This window comes from Hypanus sabinus, chromosome 24 (assembly GCF_030144855.1).
Source record: "Hypanus sabinus isolate sHypSab1 chromosome 24, sHypSab1.hap1, whole genome shotgun sequence".
Taxonomy (NCBI): domain Eukaryota; kingdom Metazoa; phylum Chordata; class Chondrichthyes; order Myliobatiformes; family Dasyatidae; genus Hypanus; species Hypanus sabinus.
This window is the reverse complement of record NC_082729.1, coordinates 1932974-1953883: the sequence shown is the minus strand read 5'-3', so window position 1 is coordinate 1953883 and position 20910 is coordinate 1932974. Positions and strand designations below refer to the sequence as shown.

General features: G+C 45.1%; 1 protein-coding gene across 1 annotated transcript in view; it reads right to left on the bottom strand.

The window, feature by feature from the left end:
- Positions 1 to 20910, bottom strand: part of dcdc2b (doublecortin domain containing 2B) — a 56534-nt gene that overhangs the window by 12526 nt on the left and 23098 nt on the right. The window contains exons 4-9 of the mRNA XM_059949743.1: positions 19446 to 19522; positions 15657 to 15788; positions 11094 to 11240; positions 9568 to 9607; positions 2953 to 3009; positions 839 to 1028 (exon numbers count right to left, since the gene is read on the bottom strand). Of these exons, the coding sequence (XP_059805726.1) occupies positions 839 to 1028; positions 2953 to 3009; positions 9568 to 9607; positions 11094 to 11240; positions 15657 to 15788; positions 19446 to 19522 (643 nt within the window). The remainder of the gene's footprint in view (positions 1 to 838; positions 1029 to 2952; positions 3010 to 9567; positions 9608 to 11093; positions 11241 to 15656; positions 15789 to 19445; positions 19523 to 20910) is intronic.

The window sequence follows — 20910 nt, the reverse complement described above, 5'->3', positions numbered from 1 at the left end:
TCTGTCAATGCTAACTCAACTCGTTTGGACTCAGAATACATCAAGGTGTCAGGAACCTTTACTAACATCTCTCTTCTCAGCATCATCATCAACATCATTATGTGCCGTGTCATATGACATCGTCATTACGTAGCAAACACAAGGAACTCGTGCTGGAAATTCAAACAACACACACAAAATGCTGGTGGAACACAGCAGGCCAGGCAGCATCAATAAGGAGAAGCGCTGTCAATGTTTCAGGCCGAGACCCTTCATCAGGACTAACTGAAAGGAAAGATAGTAAGAGATTTGAAAGTAATGGGGGGGGGGGAGGGGGAAATGCGAAATGATAGGAGAAGACCGGAGGCGGTGGGATGAAGCTAAGAGCTGGAAAGGTGATTGGCGAAAGTGATACAGAGCTGGAGAAGGGAATGGATCATGGGACGGGAGGCCTCAGGAGAAAGAAAGGGGGGGGAGCACCAGAGGGAGATGGAGAACAGGCAAGTAAGTAAATATGTCAGGGATGGGGTGAGAAAGGGAGGAGGGGCATTAACCTCAAGAGCCTGACGGTTGAGGGGTTGTAGCCCTGTAACCTGTAGCCTATTTACACAACAACAAAAACAGTTCCTGATTCCCTTATGATTTTCCTACACTAGGGGTAATCTACAGCAGCAAAATTTCATGAAGGCTTTGAACTATCATGGTGCAGAGCCCAGGCATTTACTGTGAGGGCTTATCCCTTGCTCTGCCTCGATGCGCTGTGTAATGATTTGATCTGGATGAACAGTATGCCAGACAAGACTTTCATTGCACCTTGATACCTGTGAAACAATAAGCCAATCCCAGTCCCACTTCTAACCTTTGTTGCCGGTTCCTGCCTGCGACTCCCGAATGACGTTCCGGTTCGACTTCACTTTAACCGGCTTTGCAAAGAACAGAGAGTTTCTCTCCTGGCTGCAGCTCTTCCCTTTACCCCTCACAGTCTGTGGAGCCACGAGCGCCACAGCTTCTGCAGCATCTCCTGTGGACTGAACCCTCCGCTTGTCCAACTGCAAGTGAAACGATTAAAAGAAAAACAGAAGTTTTTGCATCTTCTCTCATGCCTTTCGTGGTCAGGGGATGCTGGGGGCGGCATGGTAGCGTAACGCTTTGCACAACACTTTCCAGCACCAACAATCAGAGTTCAATTCCCACCGCTGTCTGTAAGGAGTTGGCAAGTTCTCGCCCTGACTGTGAGCATTTCCCCCGCATTCCACAAAAAGCATACAGGTTAGGGTTAGTAAGTTGAGGGCGTGCTATATTGATGCCAGAAGCATCCTGGACTATGTTCATCATAAATGCAAACAACACATTTCACTGCATGTTATGATGCTTCAATCTCCACGTTCATCTTTATGCTATCTTAAATCTTCAAGTGCTTCACACCTAATGAAATGCTTTATAGTTATGGTCATAGTTATGAGTACCAGAGGACACAGCCTCAGAATAGAGGGATGTGCATTTAGAACAGAGATGAGGAGGAATTTCTTTAGAGGCTGCTGACTCTGTGGAATTCATTGCCACTGACGGTTGTGGAGGCCAGGTTATTGGGTATATTTAAAGCGGAGCTTGATAGGATCTGGATTAGTTTATTTGTTATGTGCTGCGTCGTATGACGTAGGTGTTCATGGTCCACCAGGCAAGTTTTTCTACAGAACTGCTTTGCGGTTGCCTTCTTCAGGGCAGTGTCTTTACAAGACGGGTGACCCCAGCCGTTATCAATACTCTTCAGAGACTGTCTGTCTGGTGTCAGTGGTCGCATCACCAGGACTTGTGATGTGCACCAGCTGCTCCTGCAACGATCCACCACCTGCCCCCACGGCTTTATGTGACCCTGACTGAGGGGCTAAGCAGGTGCTACACCTTGTCCAAGGGTGACCTGCAGGCTAGTGGAGGGAGGGAGCACCTTATACCTCCTTTGGTAGGGGCATATCTCCACCCCACCACTTATCTGGATTACTTAGTGCATTAAATGTTACAGGGATGGTAAATCAGCCGTGATGGAACAGCGGAGCAGACTCAATGGGCTGAATGGTCTAATTTTGTTCCCATGTTTTATGTTTTTAGAATGTATGAAGCCTGGAAGCCAATGAAAGCACAGTGAGCTCCCACCAACCAGCATGCACAATGGGCCAAGTGATCGGTACTTTATGATGTTACTGACAGAATAACATTGGGCAGCTCCTCGAGGACATTTGACAAAACACTGCTGTAGGATCCATGGGGGCAGGTAGGTCCAGATTCTATCAAAGTCACTCCCTCAGCTTTGCCCTATTCAGCAGTATGGTGCACTCCAAGTCACCCTTGTTTAAGAGAAGTTTGGATAGGTACATGGATGGGAGGGGCATGGAGGGCCATGGTTCCAGTGCAGGTTGATGGGACGAGGCAGTTTAAATGGTTCGGCATGGACTAGATGGGCTGAAGGGCTTGCGTTGTGCTTTCTTTTCTATGACTCAATGACTTTACCTATCCAAGCATGTCTTAAATGTTGTACCATCATATCTATTGGAACTTTAGGAAATGATCCTTTTTCATGCTGCCTGAAGCTGGGCTAATGATTCCTCCCGTCTTGTTGGCTGCACTGACTGAAGCCTGCGGCCTAGCATGAATTCTGCACCTGCCTGGTGACCCTCCTGACACTGGCAATGTACAGCAAGTGGACTGTAGTGTACACCTTGTAATTGGGAGAAAAAAAACCGCCCCTCTCCACCCACAGTCCGGACACAGGGTCTCAACCAAAAACATCAGCAATTCCTTCCACAGACGCTGCTGGACACGTTGAGTTCCTCCAGCAGATTGTGTGTTACTCCTGATGTTTTAAGGTCTGTCCAGGCCCAATAACTTTAATGAAACACAGGAGGCCCCAGCTGATCTGCAGATTGTTCATGGGTGGCTGGTGAGGAATCTGATGCCTAGAGTACTGGTGATACCTACCTGACTGGGTGAAAGCAAGAGCGCAGAATCGCTGACTCCATCCTGGGCCACAATGCACTGCTCACATCCACCGGGAAAAGCAATTTAAAAGTAGTTCCAGAGTTAGATATTTCTCCAAACCTTTCAGGTATCAATCACCTGCCCACCAACCCACGACACTGACCACAGCCAAAGTTGTTCAACGGTAGAACAACCATACTTCCTGAATCTTCAAGAAGACTTCCTTTTGATGACCATAGAAAATTTTACCCAGGCTCACGGTTCCCAGTGGATGGAGGCAACCGGAGGCTGACTGTTGTAGTTGTGTCTTTGTGCCACAAACAACAGCTCCAAGTTCAAATTCATTGTCATTCAACCATACACATGTATACAGCTAAAGGAAACAGAATTCCTCTGCGCCAAGGTGCAAAACACAGTATCAACAGTCACACACACAGTGCATACAGTCACACACAGGACATGCAGTCATACACAGTACCAATAGTCACGCATAATACATACAATAATGCACAGTACAAGCAATCACACATAGTACGTACAGTCACACACTGTACATATAGTTGTAATCCAGCACAGACAGTGATGAAATAAGATTACCATGAGTTCCTGAGTAACATGGCATGAAGATTGACAGGTTGACATAAATTGTGAGGTGCATGTATAGGTAAGTCAGTATAATGTTACTGACACTCTTGTTATAAAACAATGAAAGAGCAGCAAGAACATTGCCACAATGAGGCCTACCTCAGGCTGGAGGTGGAACACCTTATATTCCATCATGGTAGCTTCCAACTTGATGGCATAAATATCAATTTCTCCACTTTGGCCTGTTACCTCCTCTCACCTCCTATCATCTGCCCTGGGTTCCTTCCTCCTTCCCTTTCTCCTATGGTCCACTCTCCTCTCTTATCAGATTTCTTCTTCTCCAGCCCTTGACTTTTCCCACCAACCTGGCTTCACCTCTCACCTTCTAACGATCCTCCTTCCCCTCCCCCCACCATTTTATTCTGGTGTTTTCCCCCTGCCTTCTCAGTCCTGAAGAAGAGTCTCGGCCTGGTTGACTGTTTATTCATTTCCATAGGTAGCACCTGACCAGCTGAATTCCTCTACCGTTCTGCGTGAGTTGCTTTTGATAATAGATTGAAAATGTTCACTGCTGCTGTATTGAAGAAAATTTGAAAAGGGTAAAGCTGAGGTTTTGGCATTGACTGAACTAAAAACTCAGAGAATGCTCGTGTTTAAATATCAAGGCCAGAGCCATTGTTGTATTATCACCCTTTTGTTTTGACATTGAATGAGGAGGACTGGACTTGGGCAAATGGGAATTTTTTGAACCAATACTTTGCAATTGCAGTGCTGAATTGTAAAGCCTTTCCAGCGCTTAACAATGTCTTTAGTGCTTGTCGGCTGTTGGCTTTGTGTGAACGTGGGTGATGGAGTATGGAGACAGGCCTCTCGACCCACCACTAACAACAGGCGAATGAAAATCAGGCTGAGTCGTGGTTGGGGTTTAATATTCTTGTTGCTGCTTCTATGTGAGGGTGATTTTTAGTGTGTTTGTGTGCGAGAGACGTGTTTGCTGTTATTGTCACTGTTTTTTTCCATTGTGGGCAACATGTTAGTTTTTTGTTAGGGAGGGGTTTGGGGGATTGGGGGTTTGGGGTTTGTGAGTTTTTGTTTCTTTTTCTTTTTGTGCGGGGGGAGGTTTGCTGTTTTTTCTTTCAATGACTCCACGGTTTTTCTGTATTTCCTGTCTATCTGGAAAAGACAAATCTCGGAGTTGTATTCTGCATTCAAACTTTAATAACAAAATTAACCTTTGAACCTTTTGGGTTGATGTGAATGGTTGTGAGGTGAAGTTGAGGTGAGGTTGAGGCATATTTGAGGGCAAAGTTGGGACAAGCAGAGCATAGGAGAGGCAGAGGCACAGTTGAGGTCCATCCGCCTAAACCAAGAACAAGGTTTGGTCGTTCTAAGCACTGAGCCATTTTGGGAAGGGTGGGTATGGGCCAAAATGTGGCAGTGAGTCCAGGCCCGGAGCATATCGATGTGACAGAGCCGGGTCATAGAGCACATTATGACTCAATGTTTGGACAAGTTAAGCACTGGGCTGGATAGTTTGAAAAGGCAGGGTGTCAGGACCAGAAGCAAGGGTCGGCCCAGTTCAGCTCACTTCTCTGCGATGTTTGCTCTGCTCCTTGTTGCACTGAGACTGGGGCTGGGGGCCTGCTCCGGCTGTTCCGGGCTCCCTATCTATGGACATTCTGAATGCTGTCGCTTGCCTTTATTGTTGGAACAACTTGTTTTTTCTCTTTCTCTCTGCACGCTGGGTGTTAGTTGGATTTTTTTTTTTGAGTTCTTTTAGGTTTCTTGTTTCGAGGTGCCTGTAAGGAGATGAATCTCAAGGTTGTATAATGTTTACATACTTTGATAATTAATGTACTTTGAACTTATTTATTTATAGTTATTGGTCTCTTTTGTTTGTGCACAGTTTGTTGTCTTTTGCACACGGCTTGTTTGTCCGTCCTGTTGGGTGTGGTCTTTTACTGACTCCATTGTGGATTTACAGTTCAATGTCCGCAAGGAAATGAATCTCAGGGTTGTACATGATGGCTTTTATGTACTTTGATAATAAATTTAATTTAAACTTTGAACTTTGAATCCCATTTTTGCAACTTTGATCGTGGCAGACTGGCTCTGCAGCTGCAATTAACAAACGCCACAGTGCTGAACGGAACTGAACTGAACATTACTGGACCGTGTCAAGGACTCTGTGGTTTGATGTTTTATATTGTCTTTCATTAGTTTTTAGCTGTTTGTGTGATTTGTTCTTATTTTTTTGCGTGTTGGGTGTTTGGTGTTTTTCTTTGAAAGGGTTCCATGGTGTTTCTTTGTTTTGTGACTGTCTGTGGGAAGACAAATCTCAGGCTTGATAATGAAAATACTTTGAATCTTTGCATCTTTTTATCTTCACCAACTCTCCTATGCCACATGCCTGCACTAGAGATAATTAACAGCGGCCAGTTAATCCACCAACCCGCATGTCTTTGGGATGCAGAAGAAACATAGAACATAGCACTACAGCACAATACAGGCCCTTCAGCCCACAATCTTGTGCTGACTCTTTAACCTACTCTAAGATCAATCTAACCCTGCCCTACCACATAGCCCTCCATGTGCTAAAACAGGAGTCATGTGGGGGAAACCCATGTGGTCACAGTGTGAGCGTGCAGACTCTGCATAGGCAGTACAAGAACAGAATCGAACCGACGGTGTCTGAAGCTGTGGCCAGCAGCACCACTCATTGTGTCACTGTTACCCTGGCAAAATCTTCAGTGTAACTGTGATGCAGAGAAGAAAAGAGACTCCATGAATGGGGAACTGTCATCAGCTGGGCAACGCTCAAAAAGGCATGGTAGGGCATTTGGTAAATACGTTTACATTTATCTCCAGTAACATCATCTTCTTCATCAAATTAAAGTGTAGACTACTTTCTAAATGGATAGAAAATTCCAAGAGCTGAGCTGCAAAGGGACTTGGAGTCTTTGTGTGGGATTCCCCAAAAGTTAATTTGCAGGTTGAGTCGATGGTGAGGAAGGTGTATGCAAAGCATACAAGGAGATGCATCATTTCACCATTCAGTCCAGGATGACTAGAATATAAAAGCAAATATTCCACGCTGAGGCTTCGTAGGGTGCGAGTGAAGCTTCACCCGGAGTACTGTGAGCAGTTTTAGGCCTCTTGTCTAAGAAAGGATGTGTTGACATTGGAGAGGGTTGAATTGATTCCGGATTGAAAGGCTTATCATGTGAAGAGCGTTGATGGTTCTGGGTCTGTACTCACTGGAATTCAGAAGAACAACGGGTGACCCCATTGAAACCTTTTGAGTGTTGAATAGAGTGGAGGCGAAAAGGATATTTCCTGTGGTGGAGGAGCCTAAGACCAGAAGACACAGCCTCAGAATAGAGGGGGGTCAACTTATAACAGAGATGAGGAGGAATTTCTTTATCCAGAGAGTGGTGAATCTGTGGAATTCTTTGCCTCAAGCAGCTATGGAGGCCATGTCTTCATGTATATTTAAGGCAGAGTTTGACAGAGTCTTGATTAGTCAGGAGAAAGTGAGAAGGCAGGAGATTGGGGCTGAGAGGGTAAATGGATCAGACATGATGGAATGATGGAACAAACTCAATGGGCTGAATGGCCTAATTCTGTTCCTCTATCTTATGGTCTTATCTTCAAGTTAATCTAAAAGTGTGCCTTGTGGCAGACCAGTGTGAAGCTACACTGGATGGTATAATTTTCTATGCCACTCACTGAACAGTGGCAAAGTTATTGGGTTTATTGGCCCACGGTCAGTGTAACAATTTACCATGCCAGTGATCAGATTTCAGTTCCCACCACTGACTGTAAGGAGATGGTACATTCCCCCTGTAACCGGCTGAGTCTGCTCCCACATACAGTGTTAGCGTGAGAGAGCTGCAAATGTACTAGTCGATACAGGAAGCACGATGACCCTCCCCCCCCCCACGCCCCGCACTTCCTCAACCAGGCTGGTCATTGGTACAAATGACACATTTCACTGTAGGTTTCGATGTTTCAACGAACGTGTGACAAATAAAGGTTATCTCTAATCTCTCTTTATTTCAATTTGATAAAAATAATGCACAGAGGTGCTTTCAGCCTGCTACCAGATTATTCAGATCAACGTGTTGGTGACAAGTTGTAGAATTAGAATCAGAATCAGGTTTAATATCACCGGCATATGTCGTGAAATTTGTTAACTTTGTGGCAGCAGTACAATGCAATTTAAGATATTTATACAGATATAAAGAAGTTAAAACATATATAGATCAATAATACTGTAAAGAAGGTTCAATTCTTTGGGGAAATGGGACCTGCTCTCGGGGTCACAACCGGCTGCTTTTTGACACGCCAAAGATACGGCCTGGAAGGCTGGCTCACCTTCAGGGTGCCGGATTTTCATGGCTCTGGAGGTGGGCGGACTCGAGGCCGGCGATGCCGTCTGATGCATCGTGGGAGACAGAAAAGCAGTGAGCTGGCTGCTGGCTGTGTGCCCAGAGACCCGAGTTCTTTGGTCACAGAGCTTGGAAAAAGCGACACATCAGACTTTTAACACCTAATAATCAGCGAGTTGTTTTGTTATCCCCTCGCTGTGAAATGGAGACACCTCTTTTTCCCTTATTAGGGAGAGAGAGAGCCTGTGGTGTGTCGAATACCGGGTGAATGAGTAGTCTTTGGGGTACTGCAAGTCTGTGTCTTTATTGATGCTTTGTTGCATGATTGAGTGCTCGGTGGGGGGTGCCGATGCTTTTTTTGCTTGTGGAGGGGGTGGGTCATTGCTTTGGAGAGATACTGACTGGCTGTATCACCATCTGGTATGGTGGGGAGGGGGCTACTGCACAGGAGAGAAAGATGTTACAGAAAGTTGTAAAATTATTGGTACTAGTCTCTGTAGTATAAGGCCATAAGATATAGGAGCAGAATTAGACCATTTGGCCCATCAGGTTTGCTCCACCATTTCATCATGGCTGATCCATTTTCCTCTCTGTCCCATTCTCCTAACCAATCAAGAATCTATGAACCTCTGCCTTAAATATACATAAAAACCTGGCCTCCACAGCTGCCTGTGGCAATGAATTCCACAGATTCACCACTCTCTGGCTAAAGAAATTCCTCTTCATCTCCATTCTAAAAGGACGCCCCTCTATTTTGAGGCTGTGTCCTCTGGTCTTAGACTCTCCATCACAGGAAACATCCTCTCCACACTCTATCAAGGCCTTTCACTATTCGAAAGGTTTCAGTTAGGTATCCAAGACATCTTCAAGGAGTGATGCCTCAGAAAGGCAACATCCATTATGATGGATGCCAACTTTCTGAGGTACTGCTCCTTGAAGATGTCTGGATACTATGGAAGCTGGCATTCTCGGTCAGGATAAAGGGTTGTCAATATGGAGCTGTAGGTACTTGACTTGGAGTAATCATTCCTTTATGTCATAGAGAATCATCACTTCATCCATTTGGTATGTATCCTCACTTGCCAAATTCCCAGAATTATCTCCAAGGTAACATTCAATAATTCAGTCATTAATTCATTATGAGTCTCGTCAATGACAAGGGTGATCACGGTCTTTCCATGACCATGAATGTTCGTGGCAAATTTTTCTACAGAGGTGGTTTGCCATTGCCTTCTTCTGGGCAGTGTCTTTACAAGACGGGTGACCCCAACCATTGTCAATGTCTACCAATACTGCACTTTCTCTGTAGTGTAACAGTTTATTCTGCAACACAAGAGATTCTGAAGATGTTGGAAAATCTGCATTCTGCAAACATTATATTCTGCATTGTGTTTTCCTTCATACTAACTCAGTTTGCTGATGTGTGGCATGATCTGTCCGGATAGCACACAAACAAACATTCTCACTGCGTCTTGGACCATGACAATAATAACCCAGTTCCAATTCAAGCCATACAGGCAGACCTGGAGCCAATGTGTTAGAGAGATTTTTGGCAAAAGGCATTCCTGCCGCCACAGGTTACCCTGGGTCTCAGAGAACTGTTTGGATTCCCAACATGCCCGTTTAATGGAAATTTTACCTCTTTGCCACGATTCTTGCGTCTCATTGTTTCCTGATGTCTGGAAAAAAAAGGATCAGAGGTGGAGAGGGTTAGTAATTTTGAATTCCTCAATGTTATTATTCAGGGGTTCTATCCTGGCCCCAACATGTAAGTGCAATTACCCGAGGAAGCACAACAGTGCCTCTACTTCCTTAGGAGGCAGAGATTCAGCAAGGCATCTAAAACGTTGACATCTTGTTCACCTCACTCATCACCTTTCATCCTTGATTACTTTGCACTCAGCCTCCACGTCCTTTCCTCCAATCTCCTGAAAAGTATGTCCTCAGGTATCACCCATTTCCTCCTTGGAAAAATGAGCTGATTGTCCTTGCTGTCTATGACTCTCATCAACTTGTACAGCTCTATATCATGCTCCTTCACTCCAAAGAGAAAAGCCCCAGCTCACTCAACCTTTCCTCATAAGACACGTTCCCAACCCTGGCAGCATCCTGGTAAATCTCCTCTGTACCCTCTCTAAAGCTCTCACATCCAGGTTGGATGAGCAACACCTCATATTCTGTCTGTCTGAATGGCACGAACATTGATTTCTCTGACTTCCAGTAATTACTCCTCTCTTCACTTTCTCCCTTTCCCACTCCCCATTCTGATTCCCATCTCTCCTCTTCTCCTCTCCTCAACCTGCCTATCACCTCTTTCTGGTTCCCCTCCTCCTTCCCCTCCTCACATGCTCGCTAGTCCTCTCCTATCAGATTCTTTCTTCTTCAGCCCCTTATTTCTTTCGTCCATCAACTCCCATCATCACCCCTTTCCCATACCACAACCTGGTCTCAACAATCACTTGCTACCTTTCATTCCTCCTCCTACCCCCACTGTTCTACTCTGGCTCTGTCCCCTTCCTTTGCAGTTCTGATGAAGGTTTTCAGCCTGAAATGTCGACTGTTTATTAAATCCCCCATAGATGCCAACTGACCTGTTGAGGTCTCCAGAGTTTTGTGGATGTTGCAATTGACTCCCCTCGCACTCCACAAATTCTGGATTGTTACCACCTGCAGGTGGAGATGTTCAGAACTAATTAATAAGCTTCAAGACCTGTCAGCCAGGGTGTGGTTGGGTCTGGAACATGTCGAGGTTCAGTGCTTCTCAGGTGATGGGTGTGAGTGATGTCAGATGGTTCCGTGCCTGGGACACCTATGGCACCGCGGTCACTCAGCACAGCATGGAGGAAGAGTTGCAGATCACCTACCCATGTTACCCACAATATCTGCTGCGTGCTTTGGTCAGATTGCAGCCAGCTTTCCAGTTCCCCCGTTTAGTATCTTTATCAGAGACACATATCAGCTCAGTGCTAGACTCTGGACACGTCGAGCTGGGTGTGATTTATGAGATTGCAATCTAGTTTTTAGGTCAGTGATCATGAAGGAAAAGCGACAAATATTCATTTACCAACATAAGTGGAATTTCACCCCCAATGAATCCCTTGATCAAAGCGGGTATGTTTAAACTGTGTTAACGCAGACCAAACCCCACACGAGCAGTGAGCTTACCTGAGAGCATTCTGAAGTGATGATTTGGAAACCAAGAGTTCAAGGTAAGGCAGATTTTTGAACTTTTCAGACCCAACAGCCACATAATACTGTCCACTCTCCAGCTGAGCTCCATTCTTCATCACCTGACCCTCTGTGGTACAAAGCCTGCAGCGAATGAGGCGTCTCTTACTCAGGCTGAAATTATAGACCACTAAAGGAGCTCCATCAGTATCATGAAGGGTCCCACCCACCCTGCTCATGGACTGTTTGGCCCACTCCCATCAGGGAGGAGGCTACGTAGCATCCATGCCAGGACCAGCAGACCCAAAAACTTTTACTTTCCCCAAGCAGAAAGGCTGATCAGCACCCCCCACTACCACTACTTTATCAATTCCTGACCCCTGACAGTCAACTTATGTACAGACATGGCTGGACCTAGTGTTGCCTGATGTGCATACAATCAATCTATCGATACGAGCGAACCTTAATGTATTTATGTATTTTTTAATTTCAAAGTTCAAAGTAAATTTATTATCAAAGTTCATAAGTGTCACCATATACAACCCTAACATTCATTTTTTGCGGGCATACATAACAAGTCATTTCCACAGTCTTGATAGCATGAATTTCCAAGTCGTTAGGAGCACACCATGCTGCAAGACGATCTACCTCTCTTTGAAAGCAGGTCACATCATTATTAGATATGAGATTTGCTACAGTAGTGTTGTCCGCAAACTTAAGGCTTTTAATGGATTTGAGGTGTAACCTTGGGGGCAAAATCAAAAAGGGTGATGATGGCCTGGTGTGCACAGTGGAATTGTTGCTTGATAGCTAGTTTGTTACATACCTTTTCATTTACTTTTGCCACGAAGTGGCAGGTTCGGTATTGTCATTTAAAGTAAAATTGGATAGGTATATGGACAGAAAAGGAATGAAGGGTTATGGGCTGAGTGCAGGTCGGTGGGACTAGGTGAGAGTAAGTGTTCGGCACAGGCTAGAAGGGCCAAGATGACCTGTTTCCGTGCTGTAATTGTTATATGGTTAATACATGACTGATGGTGTTATATTTGAATGCACACAGCATACGGAATAAGCTAGGTGATCTTGTAGCACAGTTAGAGATTTGCAGGTATGATGTTGTGGGCTGAAAGACAGTCATAGTTGGGAGCTTAACATCCAAAGGTACACATTGTATCAGAAGGACAGGCAGGTAGGCAGAGGGGACGTGGTGGGTGTATTGGTCAAAGTTGAAATCAAATCCTTGGAAAGAGGTGACATGGGATCAGAAGATGTAGAATCCTCGGGGTGGAGTTAAGAAACTGCAAGGGTAAAAAGACCCTGATGGGAGTTATATTCAGGCCTCCAAACAGTAGCCAGGATATGGGATATAAATTACAATGGGAGAGTGAAAAGGCATGTAAAAAGTGCAATGTTATGACAGTCACAGGGGATTTCAATATGCAGGTAGATTGGGAAAATCAGGATCCAAAGAGAGGGAATTTGTAGAATTTGCCAGATGGCTTTCTAGAACAGCTTGTGATTGAGCCCACTAGATGAAGTGCATTTCTGGATTGGTGTTGTGTAATGAACTGGATTTAATCAGGGAACTTGAGACAGTGATCACAATATGATAGCATTCTAAGGGACCAGATATATACATACTTGGATAGACATGGACTGATTAAGGGTAGTCAACATGGTTTCGTGCGTGGTAGTTCATGTCTAACCAACCTTACTGAGTTTTTTGAGGAAGTTACCAGGAAAGTGGATGAAGGCAAGACAGTGGATGCTGTCTACATGGACCTTAGTGAGGCAGTTGACAAGGTCCCCCATGGGAGGCTGGTCAACAAGGTTCAGTCGCTCAGCCAGGATGAGGTAAACTGGATTAGACAATGGCTTTGTGGGAGAAGCCAGAGAGTGGCAGTAGGGGGCTGCCTCTCCAACTGCAGGCCTGTGACTAGAGGTGTGCCGTAGGGATCAGCTTTGTGTCCTTTGATTGTTTGTCATCTAATGTCAATGATCTGGATGATAATGTGGTTAACCGGATCAGCAAACTTGCAGATGACACCAAAACTGGGTGTTGTTGTGAAGGCTATCATGGCTTTCAGAGGGATCTGCACCAGCTGGAGAAATGGCAGATGGGATTTCATGCAGACAAGTGCAAGGTTTTGCACTTCAGTAGGACCAATCAGGGTAGATCTTACACAGTGAATCATTGGCACTAAGCAGTGTGAAAAAACAAAGGGATCTGGTAATTCAGGTATATAATTAATTGAAAGCAGTGTCACAGGTAGATAGGGTCATTAAGAAAGCTCTGTGAACATTGGCCTTTGTAAATCAATATATTGAGTACGGCAGATGGAATGTTGTGTTGAAGTCGTACAAGGCATTGGTGAGGCCTAAATTGGGGTATTATGTGCATTTTTGGTCACCTACCTACAGGAATGATGTAAACGAGATTGAAAGAGTACAGAGGAAATTTACAAGGATGTTGCTGGGTATGGAGGACCTCAGTTATAAGGAAAGATTGAATAGGTTAGGACTGTGTTCTTTAGAACATATTAGTTTGAGAGGAGATTTGACAGAGGTATACTGTATTATGAGGGGTATAGTTAGGGTAAATGTAAGCAGGCTTTTTCTGCTGATGTTGGGTGAGACAACAACCAGAGGTAATTGGTTAAGGGTGGAATATAAGAAGAGTCTTCACTCAGAGGGTCATGAGAATGTGGATGAGTGCAGGTGGTGCATATGAGCTCAATTTCAACGTTTAAGAGAAGTTTGGATAGGTACATGGATAGTAGGGATTTGGAGGGCTATGGTCCCGGTGCAGATCGATGGGTGAAGGCAGTTTAAATAGTTTTAGCATGGACTAGATGGGCCAAAGGGCCTTTTTCTGTGCTCCATGACTCTATTCACCCTGCCATTTGAGTGGGAGGATATAAATTCAGATATATCAATATTACACTGGAGTAAAGGGAATTTCAGAGACATAAGAGAGGAGATGGGCAGAGTTGATTGGAAAAGAACACCAGTAGGGATGATGTCAGATGTCTGACAGCGATTGAGGAGTCAAAGGATAGATACATCCCAAAGAAGAAGTTTTCTGAAGAGAAGATGAGGCAACAGTGGCTGGCAAGGGAACTCAAAGGCAGCATAAAATCAAAAGTGAGGGCATATATTAGAGCATTGAGAAGCTTTTAAAAAACAACAGACGTCAAAAGTCAGAAGTTGAAAAGTGAAAGTAAGCTGGCCAATTATATAAAAAGGGATACCAAAAGATTTTCAGATATATAAAGAGTAAAAGAGAAGTGAGAGTGGATATTGGGCCACTGGAAAATGATGCTGAAGGTCATAACGGGGGATGAGGAAATGGCAGACAATTTATTAAGCATTTTGCATCATTCATCATTGTGGAAGACTCTAACAGCATGCCAGAAATTCAAGAGTATAAGGGAGCAGAAGTGAGTGCAGTTGCTATTAATAAGGAGAAGGTGCTTGGGAAACTGAAAGGTCTGAAGGTAGATAAGTCACCTGGACCAGATGGACTACACCCAGGGTTCTGAAAGAGGTGGCTGAAGAGATCATGGAGCCATCAGTAATGATCTTTCAAGAATCACCAGACTCTGAAATGGTTCTGGAGGACTAGAAATTCACAAATGTCATTTCACTCTTTAAGAGAGGGAGGCAGAAGAAAGGAAATTATAGGGTTGTTAGCCTGACTTCAGTGGATACGGTTTCAGGGTACTTTGAGGGGAAAACTTGCCTGACAAATCTGCTGGGATTCTTTAGTGTAGTAACAAGCAGGATAGACAAAGGAGAGTTAGCGGATGTTGGTTTCTCAGAATTTCAGAAGGCCTTTGACAAGATGCCACAATTGAGGCTGCTTAACAAGTTACATGGTATTGTTAAGCAGCCTCGAGTGTGTCATCTTGTCAAGGTGACCAGCAGTGTTCCACATGGGGTCTATGTTGAAACTGTTTCTTTTCATGTTAAAGTTATCGCCCACCGCTAAATCTTCTCTGTTGCTTTGCCTTTAGGTCAAGCCTCCTCTGTCAATGTAATGAGCTCTCCCCGCTCATGTGGCAAGCTGGAAAGCGTTGGGCTCTAAGGTTTCCAGAGCACCTGAATTAGTTAATTGTTAGTTTAATGAGAATTGTTAATGTCAGGTGCTCCTGTTTAATCTTATTAAATTGACTTGGACTGGCACAGGTTTTCCATGTTCTGTGATTATTTAAGCAGACTCCTGATTAAAACTTACGGCTGGGTCCTAGCTTTGAAAATGTCACATCTCACGATGTTGCTTGGCTGAGCCACTGAAGTTTTGCTGGGACTCTTATGAATAAACCCTGGTCGCTGTCTCCACAAGGGAGTCTGTCTCTCCTCTGCACTTGGGTTCAGACATTGCCAGTGCACACCATGATAGATAAGTTACTTCAGAGATTTTGTTACATTTAAGTGTTACATAAACTTTACTTGCATACCAAAAGGAAGATGATTATATTGCATGCATAAAAAAATCCGATTATTTTTCCAGTTTGTAACTTGGAGATAACCAGTCCACAGTTTTCCAGGAATACTCACCGACAGACAGCTCCAGTGCGGATATTTGCTTTCTCCGTTACCATGGCGAGGATTTTCTCCCAGTCCGGCATCACGTGCTTGGGAATAATTAACCGGAAGGGTGGGCTCAGCAGATCCCCATTTCTAAAGATACTGGAAAGGAACACGAAATACTCATGGAAATGCAGACACAACACATACAAAATGCTGGAGAATTCAGCACTTGAGAGCACAGGGCTATAGGGTGAGAGGGGAAAGATTAACTGTGAACCTGAGGGACAACTTTTTCACCCTGAAGGTGGTATGTATGTGGAATGAGCTGCCAGAGGAAGTAGTTGAAGCAGGTAAAATGACAACTTTTAAGAGATTCTCCATCACCTTGTTTCCTGGAGGCACCTCATGCTTTCTTTTAGCCCTCCTGATTTCCCTCTTAAGTGTTCGCTTGCATTTTGGATACTCCTCAAGTACCTCACTTGTTCCTACCCCCTTATATCTGCTAAGCACCTACTCAATGTTGACCCAATCTCTCCTAAACTTATTATCCTTGTCTTTTATTCCAACAAACTCTGTACTCTCAAAATTTCACTTTGAAGCCTCCCACTTACCAAGTAAAACTTTGCCAGAAAACAACCCACGCTTGCCTGATCATTTCTGATACCATCAGAATTAGCCTTTCTCCAAGTTAGAATCTCAATCTGATGAGAAGATCTATCCTCCATAGTTAACATGAGATTAATAGCATTATGATCACTAGGTGCAAAGTGTTCCCCTACACAAACTTCTGTCACTTGCCCTGTCTCATAGGAGATCCAGTATCACACTCTCCAGTTGGGACTCTACGCACTGATGAAGGAAACTTTCCTGAACACTTTTGACAAACTCTATCCTATCTGATCCTTTTACAGTACAGGATTCCCACTCAATACGTGGAAAGTCAAAGTCATATACAATGACAACCTTATGTTTCTTGCAACGGACTGCAGTCTCTCTACAGATTTGCTCCTCTAAAGCTTGCTTTTCACTTAGAGACTATCGTAAAGAGGTCTCAGGGGTGACTGCTTAGCCCACATTTCTACTATCTCTGCATTTTGTGGCTAAACACAATTCAAATGACAAAATTTCACAGATGACACAAGTATTGTTGGTAAAAATCTCAGATAATGATGAACAGTCATACAATAATGAGATAGATCAGCTGGTTAATTGGTGTTGCAATGACAATCTTGCACTCAATGCCAGCAAGACCATTGAACTAAGTGTGGACTTCAGGAAGGGGAAGTCAAGGGAACTCTTACCAGTCCTCGTCGAGGGATTAGTGTGGAATAGCAGAACAGTTTCAAGTTCTCCGCTGTCAATACCTCAGGCAAACTATCCTGGGCCGAACACATTGATGCAATCATGGAGAAGGTTCGCCAGAGGCTCTACTTTAATAGGAATCTGAAGAGACTTGATATGTCACCATAAGCTCAGGAAAATTTCTACAGATGTAGAATGGAGGACATTCTGGTATGGAAACTCCAACACAGAGGATTGGAAAAAGCTGTAGAGGATTGTACACCCTATCCACCACAGAGGATGTCTTCTTCACAGCCACAGACCTGGCTCTGGGGTCTGCACGTCCTCCCAGGCCGGCTGTGGAACATGTTCAGCGTTCATAGTTGCGAGAATGTACATTTCAGCTGTTTCATTGTGGTGCTATTTCACTCCTTTCCTCTTATCTCTGTATCATCACGACATCATCAAAAGGACAGCAACATCAACGCTCCCTGCTTACCTTTGCCCTCATTCTGGGAAGGAACATTACTCCTTTGATTGACAGTAATATCTTACTGCTCCCCAGCCACAGTGTTTGGCATTAGCTTTCAGTTTGAGAGTTTTAGTTAATGGCCCGGTTGGCCTAACATTTTTCCTTCTTCCTGCACCGTTGTTATCAAACTGTTCATCCACTTCAGTGTCTCACCCTCTGCACTTGGAGCATAACCGCATACCTGTACCAGCCTTCAAGAGCTGGTGCCTCAGAAAAGCAGCATCACTCGCCCTCCAGGACACACCCTCCTTTCGTTCTACCCCGAGCCTGAAGACCCTCACTCAGCATTTCAGGGACAGCTTCTATCCCCCTGCCTTCAGCTTTCTGAATAGTCCATAAATCCATGAATACCACCTCACTGTTCCTTTTCTTGCACTATTTGTTAATGATGAAAATTATTGTAATTTTCCATGCTGTTTCTTTGTTTCAGGGCTGTCTGTGGGAAGATGAATCTCAGGGTTGTATACTGCATACACACTTATAATAAATATATCTTGAATCTCTGAATTTTATGTCCTTGGACTGCACTGATGGCTCAAAATGTTGAATTCCATGTGATATACAACAGAAAAAATCAACCTGATTCTGAACAAGTCGTGTCAGCATCTGAGTCAGACTCAGATCGACTCGGACCCGGACTGACTCAGACAGGGTCCGACAGACTCAGACGCAGACAGACTCAGATTCAGACAGGGTCCGACAGACTCAGACGCAGACAGACTCAGACTCAGACTCCACCTCAGACAGACTCAGCATCAGACAAACTCAGACTCAGACAGGGTCCAACAGACTCAGCATCAGGCAGACTCAGACGCAGACTCAGACTCGGACTCGGACAGACTCAGACTCAGACAGACTTGCACTCAGACTCCACCTCAGATTCAGACGCAGACAGACTCAGATTCAGACTCCACCTCAGACAGACTCAGCATCAGGCAGACTCAGACGCAGACTCAGACTCGGACTCGGACAGACTCAGACTCAGACAGACTTGCACTCAGACTCCACCTCAGACTCAGACTCGGACAGACTCAGATTCAGACAGGGTCCGACAGATTCAGACGCAGACAGACTCAGATTCAGACTCCACCTCAGACAGACTCAGCATCAGGCAGACTCAGACGCAGACTCAGACTCAGACTCGGACAGACTCAGACTCAGACAGGGTCCGACAGATTCAGACGCAGACAGACTCAGACTCAGACTCCACCTCAGACAGACTCAGCATCAGACAAACTCAGACTCAGACAGGGTCCAACAGACTCAGCATCAGGCAGACTCAGACGCAGACTCAGACTCGGACAGACTCAGACTCAGACAGACTTGCACTCAGACTCCACCTCAGACTTACTCAGATTCAGACTCAAACTCAATCGCAGATTGAAACTCAGACTCAGACAGACTTAAACAGACTCAGACATAGACATAGACTCAGATTCAAATTCAGACAGAGAGACTCAGACAGACTCAGACTCAATCAGACACTCGGACTCAGACAGACCCAGACATAGACTCAGCCTCAGAGATTCAGACTTGGACAATCAGACTCAGACAGATTCAGACAAACTCAGAGTCAGACTCAGACTAGGTCCTGGACTCAATCAGACGCAGACTCGGACTCAATATCTCTGCCATATGTTATGAAATTTGTTGCTATGCAGCAGCAATACAATTATAAATTACTATGTACGTAGAAAGTATACTGGGTCCTAGGTAATGGGGGTCTTTAATGATGGATGGCACCTTTTTGTTGCATCGCCTTTTGAAGATGTCCTGGATGCTACAGAGGCTGGTGTCCATGATGGAGCTGACTGAGTCCACAACTTTCTGCAGCTTATTTAGATCCTGAGTAGTACCCTCCACCCCACCCCACCCCACTGTTCCCCCATACCAGACGGTGATGCAGCCAGTTCGACTGCTCACCACGGTACATCGGTAGAGGTTTGTGAGTGCCTTTGGTGACTTACCTAAGACAGCCAGTATGTAAACTTCAAGAAACTTACTTCACTATGCAAGGCATCTGCATGTACTTCCTCCAACGGGCCGAGACGTTTCTCCTGTTTGGGTAAACAGCTCTTGTCTGCAAGTAAGTTTTTAAAGAAGATTCGAGTTAATCTTTTTCATTGTTTTAGATAAAGAATTAGCGGTGGGTGGAGGGTTATCTCTCTCTAGAGCAGAAGCAGAGGGGAGACCTGAGAGGTCTAATAGATAACGAGAGGCATTGATAGGGTAGGCACCAGGAATCACTTTACCAGAGTTGAAATGTCTAACACAAAGGGAATGCACTTGAGGTGACAGGATATGTGTGGGCCAGTTTTTTACACCGTTGCCTAGTATGTGCTCTCTGGGATGGCGGTGAAAGCAGATACAATAGAGACTATCAAAAGGGTCTTGAAAAGGCTCCTGAGTGGGCAGAGATCAGAGCGACATGGATATCGTGCAGGCAGAAGGGATGAGTTCAGTTGGCATTTGATCACAACATCGTGGGCCGAAAAGCTTGTCCCTGGGCTGCACAGGTCTATGTTCTGAGTGCTATCACTGGACACACTGAGCAGGAAGGAGGGTGGGTGGGATGGAGACGGTGTCCAGTGACCGGATGAAGGGAGGACGGAATATGTTGAGCATGTCAGTCAGGGAGAAGAAAGAGGTGCCAGATCAGTCCCACAGCATGTCCTTCACCTGCAGAGGACAGCCACGCATCAGCTCCTGCAACGACTGGGATTCCTCAGGCAGAGGCTGAAGGTGGTGACGGGTTTATTCAGCGTACCACAGGTGTGATGTTCAGTAGGATCAGAAACATTCCCATCCTGGCTGCATGACTTACTCCCTCAGGCCAGTGAGTCAATCGTACAACCATCAGGGAGGAGGTGCAGGAGCCTGAAAATTCACACTCAATATTTTAGGAACAGCTTCTTTCCCTGGACTGTGCATTGGCTGCACCAAACTTCGGTGCATCTGTTGGCACATATTCCCGCAGCCTGCAGAAACTGCCCAGTGATGGGCTCACAACCAGATGTCAATATGGTATGTCATAAACACAAGAGTTTCTGCAGATGCTGGAAATCCAGAGCAACTCACACCGAGTGCTGGAGGAACTCAGCAGGTCAGGCAGCATCTATGGAAATGAATAAACAGTTGATGTTTCAGGCCGAGACCCTTCTTCAAGATTGGAAAGGAAGGGGGAAGATGCCAGAATAAAAAGGTGGGAGGAGGTGAGGGGGGTAGCTGGAAGATGAGAGGTGAAGCCAGGTGGGTGGGAAAGGTGAAAGGCTGGAGATGAAGGAATCTGATAGGAGTGTAGAGTAGACTATAGCAGAAAGGGAAGGAAGAAGGGACCCATGGGGGGTGGTGTCAGGCAGGTGAGAAGAGGTAAGAGGCCAGAATAGGGAATAGAAGAAGAAGGGAAGGGGAGGAATTTTTTCCCCAGAAGGAGAAATTGATGTCATACCATCAGGTTGGAGGCTACCC